Source organism: Diadema setosum, chromosome 14 (assembly GCF_964275005.1).
Source record: "Diadema setosum chromosome 14, eeDiaSeto1, whole genome shotgun sequence".
Taxonomy (NCBI): Eukaryota; Metazoa; Echinodermata; class Echinoidea; order Diadematoida; family Diadematidae; genus Diadema; species Diadema setosum.
This window is the reverse complement of record NC_092698.1, coordinates 8,405,112-8,429,746: the sequence shown is the minus strand read 5'-3', so window position 1 is coordinate 8,429,746 and position 24,635 is coordinate 8,405,112. Positions and strand designations below refer to the sequence as shown.

Sequence of the window (24,635 nt, the reverse complement as noted above, 5' to 3'; positions counted from 1 at the left end):
AATGGAGGTCCCGTGTGTGAGAGAGTCACAACTCATGCAGGTAAAAGATCCCGCTTCATTCATTCATCGCAAAGTGGAGTAGGGTGTTTAACCTGGTGAAGTGGTCCCGCCTCACATCCAACTGGACCCCATGGAAGACCAGCTTAACGTAGCTGAATATGGGCTATCCAGCCATCTTCTCAGATGGAAAATGAACAAACAAACTAAACAACAAACAATTGCCACTGTGTGGGCAACTGGGGCAGTCCAACAGAAAACAACAAATTAAACTTCCCTTGGCCATCTTTGATCATTCAATGTTCAATTCAATCAACTGTTGGGCAACTTTATTGAAGCTGTACATTGTATCACAAAAGGAAATACTCGTACATTGTACAGCAAAAATTATGACATTACATGTGTTGTAATCTTATTAACAACCTATATAGTGCAGCTGATAATGCAGTGGTCCTTTAAGTGGAAATACTTAGAGTGGCTGTCGTGAGCCTTCCTAAGCAGTGGCATGTACATGTAGGATAAACTCCTCCATAAATCTATTGCTGAAATAATTTGGCATTCTAGAATGAAATTTGTGCCTGCAATGATCAAGTTGTCAGTATCATGCATGACAGTAAGAGAAATGTAATTTTGTTCGCTCTTGCTCGTAATAAAGAAAGTAATATGTATTGTTTTATCAAGTCAGATTTGTCGTTATTGTTCTCCCATACATTTGTGTATAAATGGATATTTATGTGTGCTTGTGTGTGGGTATAATACATTATATTTGTATACAGTCAACCTCGCATAAGTCGAATCCATTTGGTCTGAAGAAATAGCTTCGACTTAGAGGAAATCCGACTTATTAGGGATTAAATTCAATAGCATATGAAGAGGAAGGACTTGAAAAGACATTTGACCTAGGCGATTATTCGACTTATGTGAGGTCGACTTAAGCAAGGTTGACTGTATATTGGATGAAGTTCTGGGTCAGTGTTCAGCAAAGGAACTCTAAATATGGTACACGTTAGGGATGTGCCCATATGTACGCATTTCTCTTGGAAGTAACAAATCTCTTTCAAGTGGTGTAATGATTTTCTTAGCCTTTAGTACATACACAAACACACAAACAGGGCTGTAAATTCCAATCTTTCTTGATACACAGACATACAAACAGGGCTGTAAATTTCAATATTTCTTGATACACAAACATACAAACAGGGCTGTAAATTCCAATATTTTTTCACAGAAATTGATCAAATAGCGTAAACAGACTTTATGAAAGCTAAACAAGTTGAAAACTCAAAGTACAAGTATCATAGAGACACTACATGATCCCTGGTGAAAAAGAGGGCCAGTATCTCTCTCCTTTTCTGGATAGTGACATGAAAGTGACTCTGGTGACTTCAATATTCACATGGACATAAAGTGGAATACGGTATTGATGTTCTGCACCTCATCAACATGATGCTTGGGGGTGTGTGTGTTTTGTCGATCTAAAGATCTTAAACAGAAAGTCAGGCCTACATCCTGTTTTTGTCTCAATTTTGTTTGTTTTTTATGATGAATAATGCACTAAGTTCGGGGAAAAGTTGGACTAAAGTATAATATAAGATTATACTGCACTGAAATGCACACCCAGTGTTTCTATGTCGGCAGATGCAACCACATTCATTGGCATTTGCATGTGACTAATGACTTAAAGTATGGTACTTGATTTCTGGATACTTGTTTTCGTGTGGGCGCACTTCTGGTTCTCAAAGTTAAAGGGGAACTTGATTTCACAAATATATAAAATATGTGTGTTGCGTGAATGTAGAAATATTAGTAAATCACAGTGAAGTTTGAGGAAAAGCAGACGATTAAAAAATAACCAATTTTTAAAGTTTGGGTACTGTCATCACTGGATAAGGAGACAACAATTTGTGATATCACAGGATGAAAATGTAAAGAAAATGAAAAGTATATTCCTCAAAATTCAATATTTTATGGAAAGTACATATTCCTTCCACTTGTTATTTACTTATGTTGACAATAATATCATTCCTCCTGCCTTTGAAGAGATAAGCCAAGAGCTGTTTCATTACGCTAGAAAGATAAAAATTTTGAAATCTCTTTATTCACTGAATATACCAGTATTTGGGTTTCAATCCCCTTATATCCTTTCTTTTACAACTTGAACAGCTAACTTTCAAACACTAGTCAAAACAATGTACTTTGCTGTATCATAACATAGGCAAGGTGAAAAGCACTACACCAGTCTGTGTATGTGTGACACAAAACTTACACAGTAAATGCTGGGAAATTTCCTTGAAGCTTATTATGAAGTTTTCTGCCTGAATGTATGTTACTGCATTACCCAGAATATAATACTGCTCTTAAGAAACAACAGACAATGATATCTCGCCATGGTATTCTACATATTCTAAACTCCTTCCCATTTTAAAAACATGCACAACAGCTGTGTCGTGTATTTTACACGAGTAAAAACATGACACAGTATTTAAAAAAAAAAAAACAATCACAAAATGGTCTCTTAATAATGGGGGTTTTTGGTAGCCGAAGTTCATAATGGTGCACTTTGAATACTGTAAAAGTGGAAATTTTCGCGGAAACCAGACGCTAGTGCAAAAATAAGAGCATGGAGATATTTTTGCATGTCATACACTGTACGTTCCAGTAGTTTACTGTCCTGATTCGGCGGAATTAAAAACACGCAAAATCCATCTTACCCGCTAGAGCGCGGAAATTACTCACAAAAAAAAATCCACTTTTACAGGAACGTATGTATGAAGAATCCATTCACACAACTCCACAGGAGCTTGCAGTAATGTGTTTTCTCCAGAAGAAGATTTGTTTGTTTGTTTCCACTTGGGTAAACTTCAGGTATCGAAGGGAACATCTTGTCAAGAAGGCTTTGTTGCCACCTGCTACCTGATCCGGTAGGTGAAAGTCTCGTTCTTCAGGGTCAGTGTGACGATCAGGGATCGCGGGTTCCGTCTGTCCTTCTTGCAGGACATCTTACCAGACAAAACTTCTCCTGGAGGAGTGAGGGATAAGGGAGAGAGCAAGAGAGAAGAGAAAGAGAAATGAGAAACAGAAGAAAAAGAGAAATGAGAAACAAAGATAAAGCCAAAAAATACAGAATAATCCTTCCATCTACTTGGTAAGCAGTTTAGAAGCAGAGAAATGTTACAAGTGATTGTAGTGAAAATAGCTGAATTTGTAGACCAAGGTTTCTTCTGCCTCACATTGTTTGTTTTTTTTTTCTCCCCCTCCATTTTCCAGTCATTAGGCACATGCAAGCGAACATGTAAAACGCCACAAGGAACTGACACATTGAAATACTTCAAAATACTCACGAATAGAATGTATGTATCAATTGCAAACTGCCATTAATCTGTGCATCCCTCTGTTGCAACTGCCTCAACATTAAAACCACTCCTTTGTGCATTCACAATATAGGCAGTCATGACCTTAAAGCCCCCTTCGTAAAAAGTAACATTCCCTTCTATAGTTGTGGGTTGGAATATCCAATATCAATGATTTAGACACTATTTGACGTAAACTACAAAAACTTGTTTTGTGACAGTTTTTGATCATTTTGTGATGCAAGGTCACATTTACACTGCAATAACCTCAAATCAAGGCCTTACCAACACACAACAGGATGGAAAAACAGCCGAGGCAGTCCAAGATACCATTTAATTTCTTGATATCCATTTAGCATATGCAAATAAAAGTGTTCTGAATGTGATTATGCCAAGTGTGCCGATTTGTGACTTTGTTGGCTTTGGTTTTTGATTCACAGATCATTTAAGACAAGATGATTCTATAATCAAAGTAATTTTGGTGATGCAACCTTTGCACAGATAATCACAGGATGACGCTATTCAAATGAACAAAATTCTTGCATTGAGTTGTTCTTACTGCAACTGACAGACAAATTGTCCAACATCAAAGTAAACAAGCACTGAATTAATCAGTGTTTGAAAGAAGCCATGATAGAAATTTATGTTGAAGGATGACTCTAATATTTCACTTCCTCACACATCAATCAAATGTGGCTATCTCATATACAAACAGGCAGAACTACAGTGGACTCCTGTTATAACGCAGTCCTCGGGACTGGCAGTTTTCTTTCATTATATCAAAATTTTGTTACAACCCAACAAAAAACAACAACAACAACAACAAAAACAATAAAAATACATAGAACCGATAATGTTCGGCCTGAATTTTCATTTCATTGTAACCGGAATTTCGTTATAACCTTGTTCATTATAACGGGGAGTGCACTGTACTGATTTTCCCACCTTTCTTGAGTTCAAAAGGTTTCCTGAAGGGAAATATTGTCTGCTTCCAATGAGTCTGTGGTGCTAAGGGTCCGGTGGACAACATCACCTGAAAAGTAACCCAAGAAAGTGAAAACATATACGTAAATATATATAATATTGATATAGCAAATATTTGCGAATTGCGTGCAGCTTGTTAGTTGCTTGCTATTCAATACTACTGCAAGGGCAGGCTTGGATCATCACATACTGGTCACATTCTATCTACGCACTACTGAATGGGGAGGCATTTCAAGAATAAAAGTTGTGTACAACGATACAATTGTGTCACACATTTGATCTCAAAGTACTCCAAAACGATTCATTATCATCATGGATGGCAAATCGCCTCTGTGAGACAAGTTTCTTTGTAGAACCTTTTGCAGGGCTCCACACTAACTTTTATTTTTGGTGGCCCAAAGGCAAACAACCGACCTTTTTTGGTGGCCCGATCAGGCCACCACATTCTTCATATCTGAAATTTTGGTGGCCCGACGTGCGCTTTTGGTGGCCCCAGGCCACCGGGCCACCGTTAGTGTCGAGCCCTGCCTTTTGACATATTGCAAACAAACTCCCAATGGTGGAATATGAATTTTGAGCCCTTCTGAGAATTATGTTTTAGCTTTAAAGCTTGTAATCACAGCTTATCACTAGAGGACTTACCGCTTTGTGGCAGCTCTTCTCAAAGATGACATCAAAGAATCCGACCAGAGCCTGTGTGGGAATGAAGGTGCATTTAAGAATTGTGAGTGAGTAATTGATCTGTACACAGACTGCACTTGTCGCAATTTGCACCATCAGATTACAGCTATGGGAAGGTTATCACGATACGATAGGTTTATAAGATTTTTCAGAATTAATGAAATTACAAGGTAACAGCTGCCAGTGAAGGATGTTTAATGTCTTTACTGTTAATTTAAAGGGACTGTAGAGTACTGATTGAGGTGGGGATTCATGTTTTGAACATTCCTATGTGAGATAATGAGAAACCTCTTATGAAATATGAAAGAGCATGTAATTTTAAGAAGGATTCAACGTTTATTTGATGAAAATTGGTTTTCAAATGGCTGAGATATCCAAAACAGTGATAATAACAAAAGGCGACAGGCCACGCCTTTTATTAGGATCTCTTTGTTTCACCTTGTTTTTGGATATCTCAGCCATTTCAAAACCGATTTTCATCAAATAAACTTTTGATACCCCTTAGAATTGCATGCTCTTTGACATCTCATCTAGAGTGGTTTCTGAATATCTCGCAAAACATTAAAAGCTAAATCCTCACCTCGACCAGAACTGTACACACCCTTTAATATATTTGACCAGATTCATCTAATCATTCTCCAATGTATTGAAGATATGCAGTAAGATTCAGAGTTGCCCATTTGAAGAATGACAAAAATGATAATTTATGCAGGAGTTTATTACCCCGGAACTTAATGGGTGAACCTTGAAAGAAGTAACCACACACTTACTGTGCAAAATCCATCACGCAGCACCTCCATGTTAAAATCCGCAACAAAGTCCAAGTCTTGGATGTGCACAGTGGAAAGATCAAGGTACTGGCAAGGAGATAAATTTTTTTTAAGAATTGACTGGTATATTTCATGAAGTAAAATATATGTATGATACTGGAGATCTTTAGCATTAATGAAATTCATATGTCTTGTAAATGAGGCAACATATCTCTTACCTTTTTTTTTTCTCTTAACAATGCCATATGAAATAATAGAAGTAGTATAAGTAGTAGTAGTGCCACAGTAGTAGTAGCAACAGTATCAATAAACATAATGATGAGACAATGATAATTATAATCACATTCATCATTATCATAATCATCCTTACAATTATGATTATAATTATGTTGGCCAGTTGTTGTTTCAATATTAGGTATTATGAAGAGTAACAAACTGTTTGCATGATATGATAATGACCACTTTTATCTCTTCTCATGAATAGTTCTTTAACCTAATCATGGGCATACACTCAAGCAAATTTTCCTATTTTATGCCAATGGGCACTTATCCTAAAATTACAAACTCATTCTCCGAAATCTTACTGAACACTTAAAACGGTGTAAACACCATCACTCATTATGAGGTAATTGTTCCCATCTGTTTCAATGGACATATAGAAATAGCCCCCCCCCCCCCCGAAAAAAAAAGAATCATAATAAGAGGTTTGAAAAACAACCCAAGCTAAAAAAAAATACCTTTCCATCTGATCTGCATAATCTCCTGTAAAAATTGTATTGCCCTCTCAATTAAGACATTTATTCTCAAGCAGGGTTGTGTACCCCCCTTTTTTTCTCCAAATGAGCCACCAGAACAAGTTACTGACGAGCCCTGCATGAACTAATAAACAACAACATCCAGTTTACTTACTTTTACCATGGAGGAGGTGGATATCACAGTGTCAGGTTTGACAACCTCCACTCCACACTCTTCCAGGACACAAGATTTCATGCAGGACATCTTGAAGCCGTACACGTCGTCCCAAAAGGCAATCCTGGAGGCGTGGCCCCTCTCGTCGCTAACGGCAACCAGGCTCAGCGTGCAGAAGTCTGGGTAAACTGCCATGAAGAAGTGAGGGGGCTACACTCATGAATGTCACAGTGACTGGGAGAGGCTAGAGTGTGCTTAGAAATTTATGATAAATTTGTTTTTTTACGGAATATACACCAAAGGGTATTATTTTTTCATATTAGCACTTACCAGCAATTCTAAATGCCATTTTCTTTACAACTACAGGTACATCATCTAGAACATGTGTGCCATTAATGTGTGCAAAAATCAAGAAATACACTGCAAGAGCAACTGTGGACCATGAAATGTTATAGACTAAAATGGACTAAAAAGTTTGTTGTGTTTTTTTGCCATCACTCACTTAATTCATCACACCTGACCTATACATTCAATTTATTTCTGATGGTATTTTTGTAAAGTTTCATGGCTAAAAATAAATTCCGGCCATTTCATTTCTCTTTAATTTCTGTTGATCCCCAAGATCAAACATGCATGACAGTATGCAGAAACAATCCCTTAGAGTAGAAACTCTGGTCAGTTTCTCTAAGAAAAAGCATGTGTCACCAAAATTAAACATGATGCTTTCACTATCAAAATTCATCGATCCAAAAATCTCCTTACCCATGCCTCCTTCCCTGAGGTATCTGTTCCTGGCATAGAGTACAGTGTCCAGCATGGATTCAAACAGGAGGAAGAAACCCATCCACTCCGATATTATCACATCCACCTACAGGGCAAGGCAGAATAAGCACAGTTTGCATCAATGCTCCAACCATAAAACAGTCAAGACCGCGACAAAAGGCCTATGCATACTACACGACTAAAGGTCTGCACACACAACACGACTTTGCCACGATTCACCGGTCGTACGTCCTTGCAAGCGGAGTTTTGACATCATCAGTCTTGCCAGTTTCCAGTCCTGTGACTGGGTTGCATTAGCAGTCGTGAAGATTTGACATGTCAAATTTTCATGACGAGAAATTTAAGCCAATCACGGCTCAGTACATATACTGACACCAGTACAGTCGTTAAGCCTAGTTATGTGGTCTGATCGCATAGTGTGCATTGTCGAGTCATGTGACTTGTCGTGCGACCCAACTTGCCTCCAGAGTCAACAACCGGTCGGATCATGAAGTGTGCGGTAGTCTTTAGATGAAACTCAAAACACCGGCATTCAAGGCATAATGGAAATATAGTTGTACAGAAATGGTCATTTGTGATCTTCTGTTTTGATATAGATCATTAAACTAGAAATGTCGCTTTGGCGACTGGTATGCCTCCGCCATAATGCATGATTTTCCCAATAGGTCTAGATAGTACATGTGGACAATGTGTGATTACATTTTCACAAAATTGGCAAAATATTGAAATGACAAGTTTGTCACAAATGTGTTGAATGTTCACCTTCCTTGACCTAGGTTTAATTGGATGAATAGGAGAGCATGTATCTAGGGATTTAAGGACTTTAACTCGACTTTGACCCATTCATACATTTAGGCATTGAGTAATTTTCAAGGTACAGGTGTGGAGAAAAAGTGCAATTTCTGAATTGAATAGTAAATTGTTACCATTTTCATCTGGCCCTTGACCCTAAAATTCATAAGATAATCACTTTCAGGTAAAACATGCATAATATGTACTAAGTTTCAAGATAACTTGAGCCACTTCCGAGATATGGAGGAAAAAGTTAGTTCAGCACTTTCACTTGATCTTTGACCTTTTGATCTTTGAGGCAAAAAAAGAAGAAAAAAAAAACTTTCCAGAGAATTTCTATTAGGTTACACATGTATGCATACACCAAGTGTAAAAAAAAATAACCCTGCTGGCATTGCATGATAGGAGGGAAATAGTAAAATTTTGAAGTGTTGCACTTGACCTTTGACCCCTGACCTTTGACCCCATGAACCCTACATTCTCTAGATAATCACTTCCAGTCAGTATATGTATATACTATGTTCCATGAAGATACCTTGAACAATTTTCCAAGGTATGGAGAAAAAAAAAAGTTTTAATATTTTTACTTGACCTTTTGACCTTTGACCTTTGACCTCATGACCCAAACTTTCACCAGAGAATCTTAATTGGGTAATACATGTATACACTAAGTTTCAAGAAAATATCTTCAGGCATTCAATAGATATGGTGGAAATAGTGAAATTTTATGTATTTGACCCTGACCTTTTGACCTTTGACCTTTGACCTCGTGACCCAAACTTTCACCAGAGAATCTTAATTGGGTAATACATTTATACACTAAGTTTCAAGAAAATATCTTCAGGCATTCAATAGATATGGTGGAAATAGTGAAATTTTATGTATTTGACCTTGACCTTTTGACCTTTGACCTTGAGCATGTGCACCCAAAAGTTGATAGGCACAACTTCACCCCCTAATACACATACATGCCAAGTTTCATTAGGATACCTCAACGGGTTTTGATAGTTACCTTGTCCACAAAATTCATTACGGACGGACGGAAGGACGGACGGACGGACGGAAGGACGGAAGGACGGACGGACGGACGGACGGACGGACAACCCGAAAACATAATGCCTCCGGCACCACTTCGTGGCGGAGGCATAAAAAAGAAATAGCAATGAAAGGATCTCTTTGCTTTGGAAAAAAAAAAGGGCATTCTATTCTTTGATCTTCATTAGTATCAAAACACATGCTCTGTCAGTAATTCAGTGGCTTACTTGACACTGACCTCTTGACAGAATTTAATGGAATTTTACCAATTTAAGATTTCTAATAAACGGAATAATTGTACAAGTCTTTATCATTATCTTTGACTCAAAAGATTGCTGAAAATATATGTGACCCGCTACAACAAAATGGTCCTAAAGTCGCGCACGGTCGAAGCCGTGAAAATCGAGTTTGAAGTTAGAGCATCAGAATTGGTCAAAACTTACGATTTTCTGAATTTGACATATTATTAGAGTCTGACATGTTTTCTGTCATCTGTCGAAATTTTGAAGCAAAATGATGAAAGGAAAGACCAAAAAATAGCGTTTTTCTGGGCCATGTTTTTTTGGCGTTTCAACGAAGCAGAAACTGGTTCGAACATTTGGATTGAGCGCCACACATAGGCTCCTCCCCTAACAACGACCAGAGTGATCTCATTGGCCAGTTTGCTGCTTGCCGCTAACCGAAGCGTGAAGTTAGCACACTGCCCAGTCGACTGGTGCGTGCGGGCGGGTTGCGCTATGCCTGAGCATTTCGGAGGTTGCTAGGGCTTAACTTCTATTGTCCGGAGGTGAATACTGACTTGCGTGTCTCTTGATTGTGATTGCGTCGCAAGGAGAACTTTTAGGGCGCTTTTCTCGAAACAGTGATTTCCCAGACGTCTTGACATGCTCTCTTTTAAACATCGATATCTCCACAGCCGATTATTTTTATAAGACGTGTTATATATCAACTTAAAGCAAAAAGATTAGGGAATTGTGTCATGCAATTTTCAAATAATCGACCTCGCCCGACTTTAGGATCATTTTGTTGTAGCGGGTCACATATAAGCAAATTGATAAAAAGAGCTCTCTATTATACTAGCAGTGAAATGACTGCTCACAAAGCATATTTAGAATACAATCTTTATCTGTGGAATCCATTACCCAATGAGCAATGTATTCAATATCTTGTCATAGTCATATCTAGCTCTACAGTAACAGTCTCAGCCCCAAGCTATTGAAAGCTTCAAAATACAAGTTTTTTCTTACCTTCTCCACAGGAATGTCTACATCTTCTAATCGTCCCTTCAGAAGTGTAATGACCTTGTCGAGACCATTTTCCCTGCAAGTGTTAATAACAGTAATCATGAATTCCATATACTACCTATTATTAGACGAAAAGCCGAGTCATAAACTATCGATAATACCTTAACTATCCTTGTGCTACTTTAGGAAAGAATGTCTTCTTTAACCCATTGAGAACAGACTGATTTTGCTACCACACACATTTCCCAAAGAAACCTGCCCGAGTATATTCGGGACTTGTCCTCAATGGGTTAACTGTAGCCCTTTGTCCTCCCCTACACTAAAATTCTGTTGATGTTTTATTCATCACATTTCTTCTTTCCATCAAAATACACACAGTTTTTAGTACCAGCACGAGACATGACCAAATTTAGTTCATACCGCTCATAGTGGCATCATATCAAAGTATCCTGTGAACCTATTTCATTCCTTTGAAAGTAGAAGATAGAATCACACAGTTACAATGGAAATAGTAGCTTTTATGACATGAGCTACTGTTGGGATCATGTTACTTATGGAAATTATTGTTTATCTAAAAATTTGCACCATCCACCGTAGCAAATGATATCCTCAAGTCGTCTAGTTGTGGCTCAGCTGCTACTCTTGATTTTTCCTCTAAAATGATTCATTTATATTCTTTTTTTCCAATTGCTGCAGAAGGTACTGTTGGATAAATTTTTATTGGACTTTGTCCAAAATCATAAAACTATGCACATGAAAAAGAAGCAAACTATTGACAAACACAACTACTACATACACAAGCACACACAGACACACACATGACAAAATTCCTAGAGTAGATCCATGATCTTTACATAATGGCTATGATGCACACATGTCCCTTCAACTGGGCAGTTCAAACTGACCTAACAATTTCCATGGCTTCATAGATGATGTCTGACTGGTCGACACCAATGACCTTCCGTGCCCCCGCCTTGGCCGCAAACATGGATAGTATACCAGTTCCACAGCCGACATCCAAGACAACCTGGCAGAGAATTGAGGACAGAGAAGTGAGAACACTCTTATCAATTTGTGTGTGTGTGGGGGGGGGGGGAAGAGGTGTCATCCTAATGACTGAAAACATGGCTAGAAACCTTTGAAGTCAAGAACACGGCACTGGTTTCCTCCTTTACCATCAAGCACTCAAAACATCTCCATTAGCTTCTCTGGAGAAAACGTTTAAGAAAGAACATTAATTTGCTTTTATTTCTTCAGCTATGATTCTGAAAAAACAAACAAACAAACAAACAAACACATACAAATAAGTGGACCTACCATACAGACCATCTAAACAAGTACACAGATCAGTTGAATTCAATAAATATAAACAAAGAAATATGATAACTGATTGCTGGCACATAACACATCTATTTTCTAGCTACCTCGAAATAGTTGTATCAGTGACATGATGATTGTGTTGTTATGTGTTGTTTGAAGGTTTGCATGGTGAAGTATATTAGGGAGAAAGATTTGCGGTGACACCAACCAGATTGTGTTGTTGTTTTTCATAGACTAAAGACAAAGACAAACAAGTCTATATGTGGAGTATAGGATGATGTGTAAGAATGTTTTTGCTTTGATATACCTTGAGCAGAGGCATGAGGAAAATACATCTTCTGAGAAAATTTAAAGAAAACGTTGTCTTACGTTTTAAGTAGTAAAGTTTCATATTGTTATGAAACAGAAGGGGCTCTCAATCCAATCCTGAAACCATAAAGTGACCAAGTAGCAATATGGCACATGGCATGATTTTTTATGACATAACACAACCCAGTCTTAAGACTAAAGATTCAAGGTTGTGATTAAACTCAAATAGAGTCACATTATTTCTTGCTTGTGATTGGTTAATCATAGACTATCTGAAAAAAATTAAAACCCTGACAGCAAGCCTTGTCCCTCACATCAAAAGTCCCTGCAGGATGTTGTTAGCATATGTACATTATGGAGGGTTGAGTGTTCCTATAAACTTGTCATGACGAAGTGGTAAAGCTCACAAACTCATGACTGGCACAGAGAGCAACCTGTTCACTGTCCTGCGGCGTTTTATACTGTGCCAAGGCAGCATGCTGGCATCTGTGTGATGATGGCACGCCTAGCAACCGCATCACCTGCCTATTCCTCACCTTGTCTTTGAAGATGAACTGATTATCATAGATGAAGTCCCGGTAGGCCTCCGTCCGCACACGGTCTTTTAGCATCTCCTCGTGGATGCCGTAGTGACCATAGGAGTCAAAGTACGCCTCGTCTTCCTCCTTCGACATCCTCTCGCCAACGGACAGATCTGGTCGGCAAGACTTGTCAGTGCTGTCTGCCGAGGCCAGGAGCCCGTGGGCAAATTCTCTGATTAATCAACAAACAACATGATAGTTTCAGTTTGCTGGAGACTGTTCAGGGCTGGAGAAGGGAGAAACTTGTCTACCAAAGTTTAACCATAATCACCATCTAAAATCTCACCAATTTAAAACATTAATTTCCTACTGCTAAACCAGCAGATAATCCATCATAAAATATGATTCACACAATGGTGATCTCACTCGCAATCTATAGATTCAATTCTTGTCTGTTACTGCTCAGACATCAATCATCCATTAAAACCTTTGAGCATGCAAAGTCTGAATTAAGAAAATGTCTAGGAAAATGTGATTCTTTTGTGTAGATAGACAGCTTAATATATATCACATTTTCTCTCTTCTCTTTATTTTATTTTCTTTTTTTATTGATACCTCGTTGAAGACAAATCTTGCACAGCTCTTGATAATGAATCCTCGGTCTGTGCTAGCCTCTCTTCAAGACTGTGAACCTTTCTCCTCAGGTCAAGTAACTCCTTGCTAGAAATGCTGACCATGTGGCTTGCTGCAGAAGCACTGCCCTCTCGTGGTGACTGTGTCCCAAGCTTGTTCCGTCTATCCTCCAGGTAGGATTCTATGTCTGATGCAAATTGTTTTAAATCATTAGAGTTAGGTAAGTTTATACCGACTGTTAAAAGTGTCACATATTGTAAGTATTTTACTATGGGGAATATTGAAAATCTTACAAATGTAATAAATAAATGGCTATGTTTACAAATTACATGTAGGGTAGAAAAAATAGACAATACTCAACAAAAGCCTACAGGAATTCCTAAAATGACATTTATCTGCCAAAATCAATGTCTTCTTTGATCACAGCATACCAGCATACACACAATGGTGACATACAAAATGATGCAAAAAATGTGTTGTTTTATCATAAACTATCATAATTATCATAATTGCACCTTAAACTACAGTTCAGTAACCTTTGACCTTGAGGTTTTTTCCCACAAATGATATTTGTGCGAACATATTCTAGAAAAAGACTAAGGTCGAGTATTAGTTTTTTTTTCTTTTAAAAGAAATTAGAATTTGTGAAATTCCTGTTATGTTTTCTTCAATCCTTCTGTAGAGGGGACACAAGAAATTAAAAAAAAACTTTAGAAATCATAATTTTTGAAATCGCGAAGTGCTATTCCTTCAAACATTCACAGGCCATTTCACTGATCTTTTTGCATTCCCGGAAGCCAAGTACACCTTCGGTGAAACTTCCCCTGTAATTATACACTATTCACATTGACTTTGTTTATGCCACTGCTGTGGATTCTGGAAATCGTCTCCTCACCGAAAAGGAGCAGTGGGTCCTCTGGGTTGGCTGGCCTCATGTTGGCGTCGTCTGCCCACAGGATATGAGCCATGTTCACGGATGTCATGATGGCCTCTGCTGTAACATTCTATAATCATGATAGTAAAAACAATGATAATGATATTGATTGAAAGATATATCATTTCAATTCCAATTCAAACTTTATTTCATTTTTTGACAAAAACATTTACATATCACTTTCTTTGGTAACAGAGGGGAAGGTGAGCAAAACTATGTGAAGTGAAAAGAGTACACAATAACTGTGGAACCTTAAAACAATTATATATTGCCATGAAAACTGAAGTGATCAAAGTGAAGTAAACAATACACAAAATTTGGAAAATAGAGGGACCCACTGAAATCATGATATGACAATGATAACAACAGTTATGATAGTGATAGTAATTACAATAGTAACTAAATATGATAGGGATAATGAATATTATTTAACCCGTTGAGGACGATTTGATTTTGCTGCAACACGCACTTCCCATAGACGCTTGCCCGAGTATACTCGAGACTCGCCCTCAAAGGGTTACAAAATTATATTACTTTACATCAATATTTTTATCATCATCATTATCATTACTATTATCATTATTATTATCATAAGCATTATCATTATAATAAGAACTGGGACAAGAAAAGAAGACCTGTCCCTAAGAACTATAACTTACCAAGATAGAATTATTGATGTGCATGACAAAAGGATAGAAGATAATGGACTAGTCATAATAATCCTTGTTTTGAAGAAAGATTGGAAATAGCCAATATTTAATACTGACCTTTGATCTGATGTAGTTCACCATCTTGATGAATCCAATACAGTCCAAATCTGCAAATATTGAAAACAAAATTGCTTGTGTGGGTTAGGACTTCAGATACAAAGGTTAATTGGCTTTCATCTGCCAAGCAAGCAATTATTAATTTGATTGAAAACAAGAAATAAGACAGAGAAATTATCAGTGACCAGCTAGGCACTCGCTTGTCAGTCTATTTATCTTTCTGTTTATCTTGAACTAGTTTTCTATCTTTCTATATTCATCAGGCCTTACTCTCCAGATGCCCGTAACACATCTCAAGGGATATAAAGACCAGGCAATTTCGTCTACTGATCCTTGCCTATGGGATTCCTTCCATTTCTCTGTAAAATTGACAATTTGGAGCACTTCAAAATTTCACTCAATGCTCAAAATGATTTTTCACCAGACATTCAGGTAATGATTCTCTTGGAGGAGTCTGTGCCTTTGAATGCTTTTTTTTATAAAAAACTTATTTATCAATTTATTTTAGCAATGTGCATTGATGCATATCTCCTACACGGAGAAGACAAGAACAGTGTCGGGCCATGTGAGAAATACACTGCTTTACGATTAGTGGTATATGGTGGCACCATTCACGCATGAATCTTGCATATGGCCATTTTTACAATCAGTGGTGTAAAATGCAGTATTGGCACTAATTGGTGTATAACTTTCTTATACACTGACAGATATGCATTATTTTTTCTCATAAACTTACCACCCACAATGTCTACCTTGGGTACCTTAATGAACTTTCCTCTCTTTTTCTTTCAGATGTGGCAGGCACTTATATGCTTGAAATCCAACACTTTTGGTGTACTCACTCTGACATAGTATTTTTGTCAGAGCTAGCATATTAAATTTTTTATTCCTTTTCATTATTTTTGTTGCTGTTGTGATAGACAGGTATCCAACTTTAAGAACTATTTTGTTTACCAGGTTCTGCTTTGTCTTCTTTAAATACTGAAATTGTCCAAACTTTATGTTTCGGAGGTGACATTTTCCGTTAACAATTAACCCCTCTTTTGAGTTAGCTCTTGTTCACAATTATAAAATTCAACTTTGCTAATTTCCATCAAAACAGAATAGTAATCAATCTGACTTAACTTTGATCCAAAGATTATTTAATTCAAATAACTTATAATTTTTTGATGAGCGTTTATAAATTTATGTAACTTTTCCGTTAACATTTATGTCACCTCCGAGACAACAGATTTATGTATTTAATTTTTTTATTCTTGACATCAGTTATACATTACATTTGCAGAAATGTAACATATCCCCTCACATTATCTCTGAAGGAAGGTAGTAGAAATGTAGCCTGTTGTTTTCATTTCGGAGCAATTTACAATTTTCCGTTAACACTTGTCACCTCCGAAACAATTGTCACCTCCGAAACAGCAGGCATATCATATTTGATAATTTCTCAAAGACAAAGCAATTTTGTTTGATTCTGTCCAATTGACAGGAATCTCTTTTGGATGACAATAGTAATATGGCAACAGGAAGGGAGAATTTTCTAGGGATTAAGAAAAGATTCAATAAAAACTAAAAATTACTGTTTCGGAGGTGACAAAACACTGTTAACAAGATTTTTTGTTCATTTCTGTTGAAGAGAAACCATATCATGTACACCAATGGTTTCATTTATTTTAGTAACATAAGTCTCAAAGTGGAGAAATCAACTACCACACTCTCACTCTTTTTTTTATTACTAGACTGTACGTTTTAGGGCAAATTTACATTTTTTCACTTTTTTTTAACAATGAGAATGCACAAAATACACCCATCTGTTGTATATATAATATTGTAATCAAGATCATTTCTCCTGCTTTAGTTAAGTATGCAGATGCTTTCATCTTAGAAGCTTGATTTCCAACAAGCAATTTAGTTGTGAAGATTTACCAATCACAGCTTTCCTTGTAGGTTGCTTTTTCTTGTGTTTCGGAGGTGACATTGTTTGTTAACACCATATTGTTATGTGGTAGTGAAAGGCAAGACTTCAGTTCCTTTTCACTATCTATTAACATGTTCTAATACATTTAATATCTACAAAATCATCACAACAGAAGTGACTTTTGTATACATAGGTCACCAGAATTCCCTTGATACCAAAGTAATACATGTGGCAGTTCAAGCATGCCCTAGTACACAATCTTAAAAAAAAAAAGAATGTAAAAAAAAAAAATCATCAAATAATCAAACTCCACAAAAAGGCCACATGCCTATAGCTGGTGCACAACTTGTTCTTGAATTCATAGTTGTTGTTTTTCCATGTACAATGTGGTAATCATAAACAAAATTATGTGATTTTTTTTTTTATGACAATAATTATTACATTTTCCAAGTTGAACCAACTGTTTATGACATTGTATTTTTGAAGATTATTAAAGTTATGTGACAACTAAAGTGAACAGAGGAACAAGTCCCCAGGACTGGAAAGGGAAAGATTTAAAAAAAAAAAAAAAAAAAAAAAAAATTGTAGTTCTATTTCAGTACTTTTGATGAGGTGTTTACCTTGTTTTGTTATTATGTTTTATCTTAGAATTTGGCTTTAAGTACTGGAATTTCAAGGAAAAGAAAATGGTTTCTTAAAGGACAAGTCCACTTTCATATACATGTGGATTGAGTGAATGCAAATGTTCAACAGTAAAACATATCATTGAAAGTTTGGGGGAAATTGGACAATCCATTCAAAAGTTATGGGTTTTTTTAAGTATCTGCGCAACCACTGCTGGATGAGAAGACTACGACAGTGTATGATGTCACATGCATACAACGATATAAGGAAAATATAAGTGAATTTCACAAAACTTTACTTTTTGAAAAAAGTGCACATTTCTTCAACTTGCTTCTGATGTATTTTAGGGCAATATTATTCATCCTGCCTTCCAAAAGAGAGAAGTCATGTGTTCTTTTGTTATGCAAGAAAAGTGAAAATACAGAATGTTGAATTTTCTTGATACTTTCTCTATATCCTTGTACACATGTGACATCACAAGCTATAGAAGTCTTCTCATTCAGCTTTGACTGAGCAGAAACTTTAAAAATCCATAACTCTGGAACGGATTGCCTTACTTTCCTCAAACTCTCACTGATGTGTTTTACTAATATTACTATATTTACTCAACCCTCATGTCTATTGAGGTGAACTTGTCCTTTTCCAGTTTCAGTCCCTTATAGGTTTATTTGAGACCAGTTTGTGTCCGGGACCTTCTGTGAAGTTGATGGGGAAAATTACTGAACAAAAACAAATTTTCCCCTCAAGTTCACAGAAAAGCATTATGCTGCTCTCTTCAGCTGGGAAACACAAACTGTTGTCTTAACCAAACTGTAAAAACCTGTTAAAGATTAGTATGAATTACAATCTCAAACAAAATATGAGCTGGTATCCATTGTCATGAAAGAGAATAACCAAACAAAATAACAAGTAAGAACTGAAAGAAAGAGCTTATATTTGAAAATTAAAGCCATGAGGAAAGACATGAATGTTCACTAAATAGTTAACACCTGAGAAGTTGGGTTGTCTCTGTGTTGTGTCACCTCAAAAACAATAAAATGTTTTTTCTTATCATATACTTTTTACTCTCAAAAGTGACTGTTAAATATGCATGATTTGCAGGTAATTTTCAATCAATTCAAAATGATATGTAAAATATATTTTAGTAATGTCAACAGTTTAAATGAATCTGGTGTATAGAAAATTTATCCCAGATGAACCAAACACCTTTCACCAGTATTATAACATTTGTATGGTGGCTATCAAGGATGATGAAGAATTCATGAACATCCTTGAATTATCTATTTATAAAACTATGTGCAAACAAAAACGTACATAAGTCAAATAAGAATTTCTGCTTTTGGTATTCATATTGTATGTCCCCGCCAAAAAAATTACAGTGGTACCCTCCGCAACAATAACTTTAAAGATAGTGAATCAATCTAAAATACAATATAAGGGATTGAAACTATAACTCATTGCCCACGCCTTACAGAAAACCCCATTCAATTTGCTTCAGAGGTCAAAGAGAATTGAGGATTTTTGTAGAGCATGTGAGGAATCCCTTCCCTCCAAGTTCTGCATGTGTTTACACATTAATATGCAGTTCCAAGAGCATCCAAGTGCTGAACTTGGAAGAATCAGACTCCTGACATCCTTTATAACAATCCACATTTCTTTGAGATCACTTAACCAAATTGACTGGGGCTTTCTGCAAAATAGAGCTAAGATGTTATAATTTAAGACCCCAAAGTAGAATTTAGTTGATTTAATCATATAGGGTGCTATCAATGCAAAAGTCTAATTGTAAATTTTTTTTGGGGGGGGACATACTATATGAATACATGAACACAATGTTAACATTGAATGTCACCTCCGAAACAAAGTTATTCTTCCCTGGTGTTGTGGAATAAAAAATTCTGAGAGTACAGAAACATTACTGAAATGATCTTACACCCTCATTTCAATTTAAGGTAGAACATGGAATGCCATGTTTCTTCAGGTTACAATATCTAGCTTATGTCCATCATATTCATACTGTAAATTAATATTTTAACACAATGTTAACATTGAATGTCACCTCCGAAACGAAGTGATTCTTCCCTGGTGTTGTGGAATAAAATGTTCAGAGAGCAAAGAAACACTACTAAAATGATCTTACACCCTCATCTCAAGTTAAGGCTGAAAATGGAATGCCATGTTTCTTCAGATTACAATATTTAGCTTACATCCTTCATCCAAATGGAAGGCAAACTACCGCTACCCATGCTAATTAATGAAGTGTAAAAAAACACTTGTTCTGTGTGGTTTATCTGCTTGAAACAGGAGTTAATTTCTTGTTCTCGAGTTATGATTATTAAAAACATTGATAAAAAGAAGAAGTTTTTGTGTTATTGTCACTTATTCTCAAAATAAGTGAGTGTTAAAATTAATGTCACCTCCGAAACAGTCTAATATGTTAACTGTCACCTCCGAAACATCCATGTGTGAAAAATCCAAGTTTTAAAGAAATGATTGGAATTTCATTTAACCTACATAGGAAGGTAGCCCTTCTTAAAGACTTGTTATAGTAAGAGTTTGACCTGGCCTGCCCTCCAATAAATAGTTAAAATCTTGAAAATTACATGTCAATTGGTATTTTTTAGCAAAAATTTATAAATCTCATGCATTTTTTTATAATTCACTTTATATTCAACCCCCAAATAGTTTTGATTCACAAACTATATATTGTTGTTAACCATATAAACTTTGCATGGTGAAGTTTGACTACAGAGTTTTGTCAATATGGTGCAATTCATGAAAGCAAAATTTTGCTTAAATTTACTTCAGGTGCCAGGGTTTTCCTTAAATTACACCAATAACCCTTCAGCTTTAAGGTCTGAAATGTTATTTTTTCAAAAATTTGAATACTTTCAAACAGGAATCAAACAGAATAATGAAAAAATATTTTGTTTGAAATTTTGACCCTCCGAGTACAAAAGTTACACCACTGATCGTAAAAAAGGCCATATGCACTTTGCATGAAGTTTGAATTACTATCCTACATTCCACAGCATTCACAATGCATTTTGTGGTGTACTTGCATTCACATTATGAATAACTGCACAAAATACCATGGTCCATAGTATTTCACTGTCCACATAAATGCATATATAATGTAAATTAGTACATTTTCCACTATATGTTCCATAATAAAACCTGGCATATACTTACCTGTTTGAACTGCCACATGCTGAAGGTTGAAGTTGTGCCTCTCTTCACTGTGACGTATGACATCCTCCGCAGAAGGATGTAAGGTCTCGCAGAATAAACACTTAATCGGCTGACATTCTAACAAAGCTCCTGGTTCATCTTCACCATCGTCTTCATCATCATCTTCCCAGAGGTCGTCATCCTCCATGTCCTCGGGATCATCTCCTCCACTCATCATTCCGAAACCAGGGACAGTTTCTTTGCTTTCAGCCATTGGTGTTTGATGGAGAGTGATATGATGACTTTGGTGTCAAAATCTAGGATAAGGAGGAGAACATTTTGCTCTGGAGATGATTCAAATGGTTCAATCCTTGGAAATCATTTTTAACCAGTTACAAGAGCAAATTTAAGTACCGGTAAATGTAGGGCATTTAGTATGGACTAGACACTCTAGTGGACTCTTGTCTAGCTGTAGACCTTATGTTACCTAGTACTTGAATTAGTAAATTAAATAATAGTAGACGTAAAGATCTAGAGATTCTAGATATCATGGATATGGGGCCTATTTCAAGTAATATTAAGTTACCATAGCTCAGTTCCCAGCTGGCTATAGATCTAAATTTTAGTCAGTAATTTTTCATGCCTCTACTAGTTCTACAGATCTAGAGTCTATATCTATAAATAATACTATTATTATATCAAGACTCTAGATCTTTAGAACTAGTAGAGACAATAAATTCAAATTTACTGACTATAAATCTAATAGCTAGCTGAGCTATGGATGGTAACTTAAACTTATTAATATATAGAACGAACGGCCGCCCGGGGAGATCTAGACCATTGTTGACGGCATGGCATCTGTCTTTCTCTAGCTAGCTCTCCTGATGACAAACAATACATCTCCCTCCTGCAATGTAAGTCGTTAAGACTTCGTCTGCTTAGATTCTGCGACAGAAGAATCATCAGTGAAATGGTTAGGCCAAGTAAAAAAAGAAACCAGTTTCTCGTCCTCGCGCGCATCGATTTTGGCCACCGCATCAATTTTTTTACTATTTACTATTTTCAAAATGGCGCTGAAAATACCAAGAAATTCATAATTTTCGTCCCAGCCCGCTCCCCGCCTGCATCGATTTTCAGTTGCCGCATCAACTTTTTTGATATTTACTATTTTTCGGCCGCCGAAAAAAAGATCGACAGTTCACCTACCAGTACCAATCGTGATGTCTCATTTCTAATTACGCCTTGCGTCCTCTACTTAGCTGTAGTATAGCTGTAGCTTCCGTAGTGCGTATGTAATAACGCATGCATTTCATACTGCGAGCTCGGGAAGAAGGAATGACCCACAAAGCAGTCGAACTGTAGTTGGAAGGGCGCGGGCGGGCGCGGGCCTGGGCTTTGATGGATACAGCGCACTCGGTACGTCGTGAACGCGATAGCGGCAACATTTCTTCGAACAATCGCTGATATTCCACGCATATTTCGCGCATTGTTCGTATTTTCCCCGTTTCTCATATTTTAAGCGGATGAATTGTACTGTACAAATGCTTGTGAGGATTGTATCGAGTTTGTATACATGTTCATGTCATTGTGACTATGTGCATGTGTGTGCAGTGTCGAGGTACGGTGCCAGTGCACCGTGGCCGTGCCGGTCGCGTATGGCATGCGTGTCTGCACTGCACTGTCTATGTATATGTGTCAGCAGGGAGGGTCCCCATCCCCTGGCCTGTCAGCTGTCTGCACGCACGCACGTTACGCATGAACACAAGCATGTGAATGTGCAGAAGCCCGTACACTCTGCTCTGTAACGTTGCATCTGACAGCGATGACGGATTTGTTCTATTTTGAAGAGAAAATGAATGCGCTTTTCCAGCAAATGTAGAATTATTAAATGGGTGTATCCACAAAATAAATAACTTTTCCATGGATTCTGGTTTGTCTCGTAATTCTGCGGGATACATGTACTTTTCTTTACGATGTAAATTCAAGGTCACAGCCGTGAGTCGTATCCCCTGTAGTGGAGTACACTGTATACAATCATTCATCAAAATGTCTAGAACATGAAGAAACATCTTTACACTATTACAGGTTTAATGCTATATAATGCCATATCAGCAAGTATCATGTTGACATCCATCTGCAATTGTACAAGCCAGTTTCCAGTTGAATGTTCTACAATATATTTGTACTGTGAAGAGATGCAGATATATACATACCAGCTGTGTGGACACAAATAGTCACACTACCAATGATAAATAAATCAGTGTTTTGAATATCATGGAAATTACATTGGTACCGATTTTGTTGAAAGACATATTTTATACCTGTTTCAATTAATAGCACAATACATCAGAATTGCAAGCTTGCACTGGTACCGGGTATCAGAAATGCCATTACAACACTAGGCCTAGATACCAGTCAGTATTAAGATGGTCATTTTCCCTTGACATCTGTAGTGGAAAGAAAAAGCACATGTATTTCTGCATGCATGAAGTTTCATTTCAAGTATGGTACATATATCTATTTGTCTGAAAATGCACAGAGTGCAGGCAAGACATACACTTGGGACCTGGTCTCTCATAACACAGCTACCAGAGTGATAGTCATTTCAAAAATTGGATATAGAAAATAGTAAAGCCCTCTCTCATTACCTTTCTCAAAATTACCGGACGACAAACACATATTACTTCCATTTTGACAATCCTCAAAAAAATAGTCAGATATCAAATAGTAAGGACCTCCCTCATCGCCTTGCTCAAAAAACCCGGACGAGAAACTGCTTTCTTTTTTTACTTGGCCTTATTGGTTTATTACAGCCGAATTTAAACAGTGTTAAACAATATGATACTTCATTTAACTTGCAACAAATATGTGAATGTATGGGACTAAGCGCGCACCCACTTAAACAACATTTATGATGTATCATCAGACTTTTCGCACTTTTTCAATTGTTTTAACTAACCTAAAATCTCAAAGAAATAGTCTACAGAATGAGAATACATGATGGATCAAAATTACGGAAAATGCGGACATTCTATGTCTGAATTCTACTTACTTGCTTGAGGAGATACCACTGCTGACCTTACCACCACCTGACAATGACCACGGCAGACGCTATTCCACGGCACAACCACGTGCTTACCATACCAGCGATAAACAGAACAGCGACAGGGAGCCGCCATTTTTAAATGCAACGTGCTCTCGCATGGCCTGGGGTGTTGACGCGCACGCTTTCAACTCCGGAAATTTACTAACGGAGTCGTGAAGAATGTGGGTAGTGTAACCACGGTGTTTCAAGGACATACAAAATACGATGATTTTGTGTATTAACCTCACTCATAACAATTAACATATCAGTGCCCTTTGAGGACTCAGACAGAGTGGTACTGGTAAGGGCATTAAAGTGCCCTATGTAGAATCATTCGATAGCATTTATGTCCAGTGTGATTGTATATGCACAATAGTTTTTATTCGTCTCTGCAGTATCAATCGGATGATATTGGTGGGGATGAGGATTGAGCTTTTAACTTTTCGCAAGATACTGAGAAACCACTCATGAAATGTTACTAGGGCTCTTAGAGAGTATATCATTCTCAGAGAAGTTCAAAGTTTTATGAAAATCGATTTTGAAATGGTTGAGATATCCAAGAAAAACAAAGAGATCCTAATAAAAGTTGGGTCCATTTTTTTTTTAATAGTATCGCTTGCTTTGGATATCTCAGCCATTTCAAAACCAATTTTCTTCAGATAAACGTGGGATTTCTCTTGGAATTACATGTTCTTTCATATTTCATAAGAGCCTGGTTTCTCATTATCTCACCCAAAAAAAAAAGTTAGAAACCTGAAACCAATTCTCACCAACCATCCCTTTAAAGGAGCGTTAACAAAGCAGTAAACAC

At 36.9% G+C, this 24,635-nt stretch overlaps 1 protein-coding gene across 1 annotated transcript; it reads right to left on the bottom strand.

Annotated features, from left to right (window-relative positions):
* Positions 1–299: 299 nt before the first annotated feature.
* On the bottom strand, positions 300–23,840 carry LOC140238114 (protein arginine N-methyltransferase 3-like). Its single transcript, XM_072318048.1, has 14 exons — positions 23,792–23,840; positions 20,761–21,056; positions 15,030–15,079; positions 14,224–14,332; positions 13,311–13,515; positions 12,711–12,927; positions 11,451–11,572; positions 10,549–10,621; positions 7,454–7,559; positions 6,692–6,879; positions 5,783–5,869; positions 4,974–5,024; positions 4,293–4,380; positions 300–3,016 (listed from the first exon to the last, which is right to left on the bottom strand). The coding sequence occupies exons 2-14, from the start codon at positions 21,011–21,013 to the stop codon at positions 2,907–2,909; spliced, it is 1,659 nt and encodes a 552-aa protein (XP_072174149.1). The 5' UTR covers positions 21,014–21,056; positions 23,792–23,840; the 3' UTR covers positions 300–2,906.
* Between the last annotated feature and the right edge of the window lie 795 nt (positions 23,841–24,635).

What these genes read in the sequence shown, in the direction of transcription:
- LOC140238114 (XM_072318048.1), bottom strand. Translation starts at nt 21,013, where the DNA reads ATGGCTGAAAGCAAAGAAACTGTCCCTGGTTTCGGAATGATGAGTGGA. An exon ending in GCATGTGGCAGTTCAAACAG is followed by an intron (nt 15,080 to 20,760) that starts GTAAGTATATGC and finishes CAATATTTGCAG; the next exon opens with ATTTGGACTGTATTGGATTC. An exon ending in CCACCTCCTCCATGGTAAAA is followed by an intron (nt 5,870 to 6,691) that starts GTAAGTAAACTG and finishes TCTCCTTGCCAG; the next exon opens with TACCTTGATCTTTCCACTGT.